The sequence below is a fragment of the Phycodurus eques genome, chromosome 1 (genome assembly GCF_024500275.1).
Source record: "Phycodurus eques isolate BA_2022a chromosome 1, UOR_Pequ_1.1, whole genome shotgun sequence".
Lineage (NCBI taxonomy): Eukaryota > Metazoa > Chordata > Actinopteri > Syngnathiformes > Syngnathidae > Phycodurus > Phycodurus eques.
This window is the reverse complement of record NC_084525.1, coordinates 39568633-39580694: the sequence shown is the minus strand read 5'-3', so window position 1 is coordinate 39580694 and position 12062 is coordinate 39568633. Positions and strand designations below refer to the sequence as shown.

The window sequence follows — 12062 nt, the reverse complement described above, 5'->3', positions numbered from 1 at the left end:
GTAAGTGGGTACCAACCAAGAAGTGGGCAGGTACTTGAGTATTAACTGACGAAAATACATCACAATGTCAGTGATTTCAAATCCACCCATTTTGCAAGCCTTATCCAGTTTATTGACTTTTTACATTCAATTGACAACCTGGATAGATGTCAAATTTAAACCACGACTCATTTTGACCTATATTATGCATAAAACAGTAAAGAAAAATGGATTCTGAGAGAAGGGACCTTTAAAGGGGCAGGAAGGCAAAACAATTTTGGGCAAGAATATGTTGTATGTGTCACCACTAGTATAAACAAGGTATTCTGAATAATATTGCATTTGTCGAAGAATTTAAGAGGTACATTTATAAATTTTCACCTATTCCAGGAAGCGTCAATATCGCACACTGCTGTCGACTGAAATTAATGTGACAGGTGCCCTCGCGAATGTCATGTGACCAAACCTGAAAATGGGAAATCGGGCTCCCCCTGTATGCTGCGATAGCGATCAAAACTACAGGTTGATTACATGACCATCAATCAGCATTTTCCACAAAAAATTATAACTTGGTATGCTGATAAACACCTGGCCCTAGTGCCATGGCTAGGCCTATTTCAGGGGGGCTAAACCCCTCCAAAACAATTTACCGTAATTTCTCGTGTAAAATGCACACCCATGTATAATACGCACCCCCAAAGTTGACCTCAAAGTTCTGGAAAACCCTTCAACCTATGTATAATGCATTTTTACAATGCATGATTTTGCTTCTACCCATATGATCAAAACATAAAGTATGATCTGTATTTTGTTAGTTTTTTTTCAAATAATTGTTCTGAAGTTAAGCACTTTATTTGAACACGTAATACTTTTTTTAAAGCGGTAAAGAAAATGGATGGATGGATGGATGCTCATATTTTGAAATTCACAGCCCTACTTTTATTTAGTAAATTAGAAAACACACAGTTGTGCTCATTCATACATTTGATTACCCAGGCAGAATTTGTAAGATGTGTACAATTCTTTAAAGAAAACATGAAGGACCAGGTAAAATACATTTAATTTTATTTTTTTAATGTGCTTTAAATTAAACTTTCAAGCATTTCAGAAAAGCATTATCATTAAACAAAACATAACCATAAAGAAATTAATGATGGGTGTTGTTCAGTCATCAGCCATTAATAAAAAAACAACAACAATATTTTACAAATTCTGCCAGGGTATGTAAACTTATGAGCACAACTGTACATATATGCTCTTACTGGAATAAAGGCTATGTCTTTTTATAACCACTAGGTGGTGGCATATCAGAATGAAAATGTACACCTTTCTCATAACCTCTAGGGGGTGGTGGGATTTTGGAATGAAAGTGTACAGCTTTTTTATAACCACTAGATGGCGGCATTTCTTTAAAGAAAACATGAAGGACCACTAGATGGCGACAATTATTTAAAGAAAACATGAAGGACCAGGTAAAATACATTTAATTTTATTTTAATGTGCTTTAAATTAAACTTTCAAGCATTTCAGAAAAGCATTATCATTAAACAAAACATAACCATAAAGAAATTAATGATGGGTGTTGTTCAGTCATCAGTCATATTAAAAAAAACAACAACAATATTTTACAAATTCTGCCAGGGTATGTAAACTTATGAGCACAACTGTACATATATGCACTTACATATTGTAATGAAGGCTATGCCTTTTTATAACCACTAGGTGGCGGTGGCATATCGGAATTAAAGTGTACAGCTTTTTTTATAACCACTAGATGGCGGCATACATTTATAAAATGTGAAGGTTTTTTCCAATTTTCCCCTATACCTATTGCACTATTGACATTTGACAATTTTATGGGGGACAAAATGCACATTATAGATGAGAAATTAGTCTAAAAAAAATTAGGGTAGTTTTATGTGGTTAGTGTCTCAGCCCCCCTAAAACCAACCTTAAACCCCCTAAACTATTTTGTAGTTCCCCAAAAATCACCCCGTCGACGAACAGTAATGGCCACACAGTGTACGACGAAGTGTACCGCCCACACAATAGCCTTAATCACGGATGGAAAATTTCATTCTACACCCCCCCAGTCGACGATTGGTTTTGGGGATGGAAAAGCTATAACCCTACACCCCTTGCTTCTCAGGTTGGAAAAGTTCGATCGGCAGATCCTGCCCAATCGATCAAACCTAGCGACGTCCCTGCCTGGTCCATATACACTCACCGACTGCCCAACGGCTGTTTGACACACGTCGACATATTATGTCATATTAAATGCACAAGCTGCGAGCGGCTCTTTTGTTCCAAACATGCTGCATGGCGGCTTGGCAGTTTAATGTCTGAAAGCACTGCACAACTGCAGTCATCTTATGGCACGATGGCGTGTTAGATTTGGAATAATTTTGTTCATATTTGGTCATCGTCAGTCATAAAATCCGTCGAAGTGAAGCGTCAGCGTGTGTTGGTCTGGAATGGTTGCTGAGCAACACTGATCAACAGCTTCCTCACTCGCTTTATTGTTGACGGCCTTACAAAACACTGTTTGAATTACATATATTGTACAATATGCATGTAATTGAGATGAGAGAATACAGAAAACATATGCTCCTTCTAAGTAGCCTGTTTGACAAGCGGTGCCCACGTCTAACTGGGGACGGACGCCTAAGTTCTGGATATCCGCACAGGGGTTAATTTCACATTTAAAGTGTTGAATATTTTCCAAAAAGAATTGCAATGGCATTCACATGTATCAAGAAAACAACACTTTCCAGGAATTCTACCCTCAAGCAGATGTCAATGGCACATCAACGGGAGAATATGGCCCTTACTGCAAATGCAGCTGTCTAGTTTGAAAATACTGCAACAATCAGAGTGGACAATACCGGTACTGTATAAAGTGAAAAATGTGTATACTCTACAGTTCACATTGATAACTATACCACTATGATCTGGAAAAAAAAGAAAAGAAAAAAAAAGAAGTGCAAGATGTGACAATATGGAAGCCAAAATACTGCAGCTTCATCTTCGGCCTGAAAGCTGCTATGTGTCCTCTGGGCCTGTTTGTCATATTTGCGTGTTTGCAGCGTCCCAAGTGACACACACATACACACACTGGGGGCTGATTATGTGTGCCAGGTCAGCGGGGATGACCTACTTCTGGGTTCTAAAACAGCCGCTTACCAAATGGTGGGCGCCCCGCCTTCCCCAAATTGTGTTTCTTTTCAGTACAATAAGTTCTTACTTTCAGGTGAATTTATTCAAAATTATTTGACTGAAAAGATGAAGGAAAGTGTTCATCTTTTTACAGAGTCAAGAGAGTAAGTGCAGGGAAAAGATTGAAAAAAAAGACACTTTCCGATAATTCATTCAGCTTCATGTTGCCTCTTTGTGTCGAGTATTGGTACTGAAAGCAGTCAGATCCCTCCTAGTGCTCCCTTTTCCACCTTCTCTGTCTAGTGCTTCATTTCATACTGTCACCTCTTGTGTCACAATGCATGCACAATGCATTTCCACCCACCAGTCACATACCGGACCACTTACTGCAATTGATGACACAACTATCCAAATGAGCATTAGTGCTTCAGGCAAAAAAAGGCAACATAAAACAAAATCTCATTTCAGGAGGGTTTCAAATTTCCTTCAACATTTAGTTAACTTGAGTGTTTGCAGCATTTTATCACTTCTGTACAGTACATTATTGATACATTTTCTGACATTATTTGTGGCTGGCATACAATATTATTATTTTATTTTTAAAGGCTTGCCACGTTTGCTAATGCAATAGGACTTTTAAAAGGTAACATTGTCTCAGAAGTGTTCTACTCAAGCTATATTCTGCTGCCCCCAAGAGGCCACGAGGCACCGATGCATGATTTCATCTTTACATTTCGTTGTCTGACACTCGCCCTTACAGATGAAGATTTTTTCTTTTTTTTGTTTTGTTTTTGTTTCTTTTTCTTTTTACCTGATTCCTCTCTTTCTGGCCCGCAGATATTTGAGTGGTTCCCCTGCATTTTTCAGAAATTACACCTCTTCCCGCCTGGTTTCCCCTGAGCAGGATGGACACTCTGGAGTCAGAGTTGACCTGCCCAATCTGCTTGGAGCTCTTTGCGGACCCACTGCTGCTCCCCTGTGCTCACAGCCTATGTTTCGGCTGTGCTCACCGCATCCTCGTCTCGCACTGTGCCACCAACGAATCGGTTCAAAGTATCTCCGCCTTCCAGTGTCCCACGTGCAGATATGTCATTTCCCTGAGCCCTGAGCGTGGACTAAAAGGACTCAAGAGAAACGTGACCTTGCAGAACATAATCGACAGAATTCAGCAGGCCTCATCTTCAGCTGGATTTCCACTGCCGCTGCCCCTGCCTGCCCCCCAAAGCGGGCCTAACTCGCCAGGTGAGGAAGAGCACGAGCGGTTGGCCCTGGTCCCCATCAGCGCTGCCATGTCCAGCCCAGGCACCCCTTCAGAACCTGTCCAGTGCCAGTTCTGCGAGCAGGATCCGCCACAGGAGGCAATCAAGACGTGTGTGACGTGTGAAGTGTCGTACTGTGAGGAGTGCCTCAGGGCAACTCACCCCAACAAGAAGCCATTTACTGGACATCGGCTCATTGAGCCAATGCCAGGCTCCCATCTGCGTGGGCTCCAGTGCTTGGAGCACGAGGAGGAGAAGGTCAACATGTACTGTGTAACTGACGACCAGCTCATCTGCTCCCTCTGCAAGCTGGTGGGAAGGCACAGAGACCACCAGGTAGCAGCACTGAGTGATCGCGTTGAAAAACTCCGGGTGAGCATTATTTTTCTTTTTTTCTGTCTTATCTGTTAATGATTGAGCCTATAAATGTGAAGTAATTTACATCACTGTTTTCCAACCTTTACTGAGCTGAGGCACATATTTTACATTTGTAAATAAATCTCACGGCACATGACTAAACATCAATCCATCCATCCATCCATTGGCCGTACTGCTTCTCTTCACTAGGGTCGCAGGCGTGCTGGGGCCTATCCCAGCTATCTTCCTGAACCGGTCGCCAGGCAATCGCAGATCATTAAACAAAAATGTTAATCTATCTTCGGGCGAGAGGCGCGGTACACCCTGAACTGGTCGCCAGGCAATCGCAGATCACGAAACAAAAATGTCACAAAAACTGCATACACCCCTCCTTGAGCCGTCACCTTGTCGTGGTGGAGGGGTTTGTATGTCCCAGTGATCCTAGGAGATAGTTGTCTGGGGCTTTATGCCCCTGGCAGGGTCACCCATGACAAACAGGTCCGAGCTGAGGGACCAGACAAAGCACGGCTCAAAGACCCCTAATGATGACGACAAACAATGGACTTCGTTTTCCCTTGCCCGGACGCGGGTCACTGCGGCCCCCCACTGGAGCCAGGCCTGGTGGTGGGGCTCGAAGGCGAGCGCCTGGTGGCCGGGCCTGCACCCATGGGACTCGGCCAGGCACAGCCCAAAAGGGTAACGTGGGTCCCCCTTCCCATGGGCTCACCACATGTGGGAGGGGCCATAGGGGTCGGGTGCAGTGTAAGCTGGGCGGTGGCCGAAGGCGGGGACCTTGGCGATCCGATCCCCGGCTACAGAAGCTGGCTCTAGGGACGTGGAATGTCACCTCTCTGGCAGGGTAGGAACCCGAGCTGGTGTGTGAGTTCGAGAAGTTCCGACTAGATATAGTCGGACTCGCCTCCACACACAGCTTGGGCTCTGGTACCAGTCCTCTCGAGAGGGGTTGGACTCTCTTCCACTCTGGAGTTGCCCATGGTGAGAGGCGCTGAGCAGGTGTGGGTATACTTATTGCCCCCCGGCTCGGCGCCTGTACGTTGGGGTTCAGCCCGGTGGACGAGAGGGTAGCCTCCCTCCGCCTTCGGGTGGCGGGACAGGTCCTTGTGCCTATGCACCAAACAGCAGTTCAGAGTACCCACCCTTTTTGGAGTCCTTGGAGGGGGTGCTGGAGAGTGCTCCCGCTGGGGACTCCATTGTTCTATTGGGGGACTTCAATGCTCACATGGGCAATGACAGTGAGACATGGAAGGGGGTGATTGAGAGGAACGGCCCCCCCGATCAGAACCTGAGCGGTGTTCTGTTATTGGACTTCTGTGCTCGTCACCGATTGTCCATAACGAACACCATGTTCAAGCATAAGGGTGTCCACACGTGCACTTGGCACCAGGACACCCTAGGTCGCAGTTCGATGATCGACTTTGTGGTCGTGTCATCGGACTTGCGGCCGCATGTCTTAGACACTCGGGTGAAGAGAGGGGCGGAGCTGTCAACTGATCACCACCTGGTGGTGAGTTGGCTCCGATGGTGGGGGAAGATGCCGGTTCGACGTGTCAGGCCCAAACGTATTGTGAGGGTCTGCTGGGAACGTCTGGCAGAATCCCCTGTCAGAAGGAGTTTCAACTCCCACCTCCGACCTCTGCTCATGTTCCGGTGGAGGAGGGGGACATCGAGTCCGAGTGGACCATGTTCCATGTCTCCATTGCTGAGGCGGCCAACCGGAGCTGTGGCCGTAAGGTGGTCGGTGCCTGTCGTGGCGGCAATGCTCGAACCCGTTGGTGGACACCAACGGTGAGGGATGCCGTCAAGCTGAAGAAGGAGTCCTATTGGGCCTTTTTGGCCTGTGGGACTCCTGAGGCAGCTGATGGGTACCAGCTGGCCAACCGGAATGCAGCTCTGGTGGTTGCTGAAGCAAAAACTCGGGTATGGGAAGAGTTCGGTGAGGCCATGGAGAAAGACTTCCGGACGGCTTCGAGGAAATTCTGGTCCACCATCTGACGTCTCAGGAGAGGAAAGCAGTGCACCACCAACACTGTGTATAGTGGGGATGGGGCGCTGCTGACCTCGACTCGGGACGCTGTGAGTCGGTGGGGAGAATACTTCGAAGACCTCCTCCGCAGAGTGTGGGTTCTCTGAGGCGGGCTCTCCTATCTCTGAGTTTGAGGTCACCGAGGTAGTTAAAAAGCTCCTCGGTGGCAGGGCCCTGGGGGTGGATGAGATTCGCCCGGAGTTCCTAAAGGCTCTGGATGTTGTGGGGCTGTCCTGGTTGACACGCCTCTGCAGCATCGCGTGGACATTGGGGACAGTGCCTCTGGATTGGCAGACTGGGGTGGTGGTCCCCCTTTTTAAGAAGGGGGACCGGAGGGTGTGTTCCAACTACAGGGGGATCACACTGCTCAGCCTCCCTGGTAAGGTCTATTCAAGGGTGCTGGAGAGGAGGGTTAAATCTCAGATTCAGGAGGAGGAGTGTGGTTTTCGTCCTGGCCGTGGAACAGTGGACCAGCTCTACACCCTCGGCAGGGTCCTCGAGGGTGCATGGGAGTTCGCCCAACCAGTCTACATGTGTTTTGTGGACTTGGAGAAGGCATTCGACCGTGTCCCTCGGGGAGTCCTGTGGAGGGTGCTTCGGGAGTATGGGGTACCGAACCCCCTGATACGGGCTGTTCGGTCCCTGTACGACCGGAGTCAGAGTTTTGGTCCGCATATCCGGCAGTAAGTCGGACGCCTCCCAGGTGAGGTGTTCCGGGCACGTCCCACCGGGAGGAGACCCCCGGGGACGACCCAGGACACGCTGGAGAGACTACGTCCTTCGGCTGGCCTGGGAACGCCTCGGGATCCCCCTGGAAGAGCTGGATGAAGTGGCTGGGGAGAGGGAAGTCTGGGCGTCCCTGCTAAAGCTACTGCCCCGGCGACCTGACCCGGATAAGCGGTAGAAAATGGATGGATGGATGAAACTGCATACACAGGTTAAGTGCAATCTAGTCGAACATCATTTAATTGTTCTGCCTGTCACTATACGATGCTGTCATTGATAGATGAACATAGATACATTATTTGTAAAAAAAAAACAAAAAAACTTTTCCAACCAAGTTAATGACATTGGTTAATGACATGGCAACTATGCCAAGGTATTTCCTCAAAACACTTAAGTTTGACTGAACAGATTCTTGTCACCTGAGGGCATTTTCGCAAGGTATCTGGGATTTGCTCTGATCAATTGTGCTAACTATAACTATCATTATTGTCCTCAATTCATCTCTCATTTTTATTTTTTGGGCTATTTGGAGCACATTACAATCTCTCCCGTCACAACCAGATTGCAATTTCTTGTTACGAAAAATATAAAAATATTGAAGCCGTAACCTTGTTTAAGTATTAAAGAAAAATATTTCCCCTTTTTCATAAATAACCCAACAAGTTTTGAGCAGTAATCTAACCTCTCTCAAAATAAGACATTTTCACAAATGAATTATCAAGTGAGAATCTATCATTTCATGATAATTACATCGCCATAATTATTAGATAATTAGCATGATCACTGAGCCCTGCTGGTGTGCGGGGTGTGTGCACAGAGCCATGTATACAGTGCCAATATTGATGCGTGTACGGGAGCCCTTAATTAATGGAGAGACATGGCAATTTTCAATGAGGTTGCAGGTTAATGAGCGCCAATTACTGTACATTTCTGTTTGTCAGGTGGGCTTATGACTATACTGTATGAGTGTGCTGCTATCGAGTACGTGTGTATTTGGAAGGAAGGGAATTGCTAATCTGACAGTTGATTGAAAATCCTTCTTTCACAATGATGATAAAGCTCACTTTTTACAGAGAGCTTCATTTAATCATATATGTACTGTAGTGGTTGGAGCTTTCTCTGGTGTACAACTGCAATAGAAGCAAAAGAGATTATCTGGAGGTCAAAGTATTATGTGTCATCCACTAGTCATTTCACCACCCGAAAACTTTACCCTATAGACTACACCCTGGACTGATTGCCAATTAATCACGATAGGCGCATAGAGAGACAGACCACCTTTTTCAGTTACATTCACACCACCGAGTCGGAAACGGAACCCATACTGTGCACATTCACATCCATTCAGGTGAAGATAAATCAGTTACCATTTCCTTAATGCAAGACGTGTGATTTTCTTTATTTTTGTCCATCAAGACTTTACTGAACTTAATTCGAACTGTCCCAAAGGCCTCTCACATGTCAGCAAACATTTATAATTAAATCTTAAAAATGTCCTCTCACTCTGATTTTTTTCCCCCCTACCATTTTGGACTCTGACAAGAAATATTGTGACCCATTCCACAGCTCTGACATTTTGTGCTGATGTGCTGTGAATTTGAGATATCCTAAAGTCTCACTCATTCTCTCTCTTTTGCTCTCTTCCACGCCCCACCCACCCACCCACCCACGCACGCACGCACACACACACACACACACACACACACACACACACACACACACACACACACACACACACAGAATGAAAGAATACTAGAATAGTTTCCTTTTTCAATGAGAGTCTGATAAGAGTTATAGATGTTATTGTGGGATTACCCATCCTTATTTCCCAGATAAAATTACCCAGAGGCGCTTGGAAAAAGTCCTGGACGTTGGGTGAGAAAAGGAGCACCTCCAGGATAGAAGATGGTGGCTGCCGTGCGAGCACACTGGCTTCAGCCTTCAAGCTTTATTGCATTTTTCAATTATCCATGATCTTTAACCAACTGCCCTTGAGTGATGACACCTTCATTTAATTGGTCAATTATCATTGAAAAACAGGAAGGACAGTTGATGTGCTTCCTTTTAGCATGCATTCTGTGCGTGTGCATGCATACGAATAAGCATTTGCGCATAAGCAATATTGGGAAGTAACTAATTACATGGAACATGATTATGTAATTTAATTTAAAAAATACACAATTGTAATTCATTACAGTACTGGGAAAAATGTGTAGTTAAACTCAAGCTGCTTTTGGAAATTTCCATGACAATAATTTTTGTTACATTTGATAAATAGCCGCAAAAGTTCAAATTTTTTTATTCTTCCGTGTTTGCATGCAGAGTTTTTTGTCATTCTGATGGAATTCATTCCGACTGAAGAGGTCTGGTCAACTGTTTACATGTGATCTGATCTATTCCGATTGGGTGTATACATGTGCACTACATTTAAACAGAACAGCTGTGTGATATGCGCATATTGACATAAACAACACATCATTTATCAAGATGAAGGTCCCTCATCTATTTAGCACAGTAGTTTGTTTTTATACTTATATTAAAACAACAGGGCAATATTCCCCCCATGTGAAACCAAATGAAACTCCATTTGGATTGAGCCTGTTTATTATGAATGATGTGTTTATGGGGATTTTCATTCGGTTTGGACTTCTAAACCGGTTATAATCAGCACAGAAGGCTCCATGTAAACCCTTCCATAGTTAACATTTGAACATGCAAAAGAACATTGACTTTTAAAGTTTGATCCTTGGATGGAACATTCACCTATCTGGTTTGTCATATGAGGCAATATTGTCTAAATTGTGCATATTTGCTATTAGGTCAACATGGTATCTTGGTTTCCACATGCTGCACACATAATATATATATATATATATATATATATATATATATATATATATATATGCGTAAGCGTGTGCAAAACCAGAGAATGATGTAAACAAGCAATAAGCAAGCAAGCCTTCAGCCCCTGAGGATTCATACTACAGGATATGGCATGAGAGTTAAACCTCATCATGCCCATGAAACTCAGGTGCACAAAATACACATTGAAAAGGCAGTATGCAACCATGTCATATGGCTTCCAAAAGACACCTTCGTACTGCCTTTACTATTGTTTGCTAGCATCGTATTAAGGCCATCCCTTAAGCTCCCGATGCCACGGCGAGGATCACCCATAAACACAACTCCACGAATCCCGCAAGTGTAGTTCTGTGTTAACTGATTTTCTGATTAAAACTGCTCTATACAGATGAAGTAGGCTATTGAATAAAAAACATGAGGAATGTGATATCGTTTATCAGTTTTAACTTTTCCCAAGATACAGTTTATGCAACTTAGCTGCATTGACACAACATGTGCCCACCTGTAACTATTTGAAAAAGGCACAGAGCAATGCTCAGTTTGGATTCATTCTGGAAGGGAAAAGGAGTTCTGCATGGGACAGACAAAGCATCAGATTATCTTAAGCATGCTCGATTTGGCAATTCAGTGAAGCGCTTGGAAGGTAAAGGAGACAGCCTGTGCCCTTTCTGATGACAAGTAGGGAGATGATCTGGAAAAAAAGAAGTGAGGTGGGATAGTAGAAGAAAAAGGAGGGAGGAGGACAGCGCTGAGGTGCCGTCACCTGTTTGCCTTCATTAGCCGCAAGCGCTGCATGCTCTCATAGGAGGATGAAAAAGCTTTTGATGTCTAATTTGCCGCTTGGCTGGATTTGCGCATGGCTTGGTGCTCAGTGGAGTGGGTGTCCCACTCACATCCTCTGTTAGTGCAGGACTGTGTTTGAGGCTCGGACGGGACAGGATGAGGAGGCAGTGCAGGGATGAGGGTTATCACCCTCGTGCAGAGGTATGGAAATTCATTTGGAAACTTACAGGCGTGCTTTTAAAAATCAAAACTTAACAGCCTCTTTTTACAGAATGAAAGGATCACACACTCCTTTCATAGTCTCTGTTTTTAGTTTGTGAAGCACCTGAGGTTGTCTCAAAACTTCCGTGGCTTGTGAAAACCCAAAGGGAGAATCTGCTCTTTTGCTTTCATTCGGGGCATTGCTCTTGTTTTTGTTGTGTAGATTCCTTCTCATTCATGTCGACTCAATGTCTTTTTCTACCAGCAAGCCTTGGATTCAAACCTGAGTAATCTGATCAAGAGGAACAACGAGCTGGAGTCGCTCATGGGGAAACTGATTCAGACTTGTCAACATGTGGAGGTGAGTGGTCTCCTGAGGCTTTCCAGGGATCTACATAATCAGTGATCAGACACATATATTTAGATTCACTGGGCCATAGGTTTAATTATGTAAATGCTGAGGGTGAATCATTTTCCCACTTTTTATTGTGCATAACAGCAAAATGTGATTATTTCCAGTTGATCATTTTTTACTTTTCTCAGCCAAGAAAATTAAATGTGGTATCGTAGATAGAAAGTGATAATGCTTCAATAGCATTAAAGCCTCAATGCACTCACTGAGTGCTCAATTAGATTGTTTTATATAATCCTCATATTCTTCAGAACACATAGGATGTATATTTGCATGGTTTCTG

General features: G+C 44.4%; 1 protein-coding gene across 4 annotated transcripts in view; it reads left to right on the top strand.

Moving 5' to 3' along the window:
* Positions 1–12062, top strand: part of LOC133410299 (E3 ubiquitin-protein ligase Midline-1-like) — a 42504-nt gene that overhangs the window by 19345 nt on the left and 11097 nt on the right. For all 4 annotated transcript variants that reach the window (XM_061691279.1, XM_061691270.1, XM_061691288.1 and 1 more), the window contains 2 exons: positions 3973–4766; positions 11633–11728. In XM_061691279.1, the coding sequence (XP_061547263.1) occupies positions 4041–4766; positions 11633–11728 (822 nt within the window). In that variant the 5' untranslated portion in view covers positions 3973–4040. The remainder of the gene's footprint in view (positions 1–3972; positions 4767–11632; positions 11729–12062) is intronic.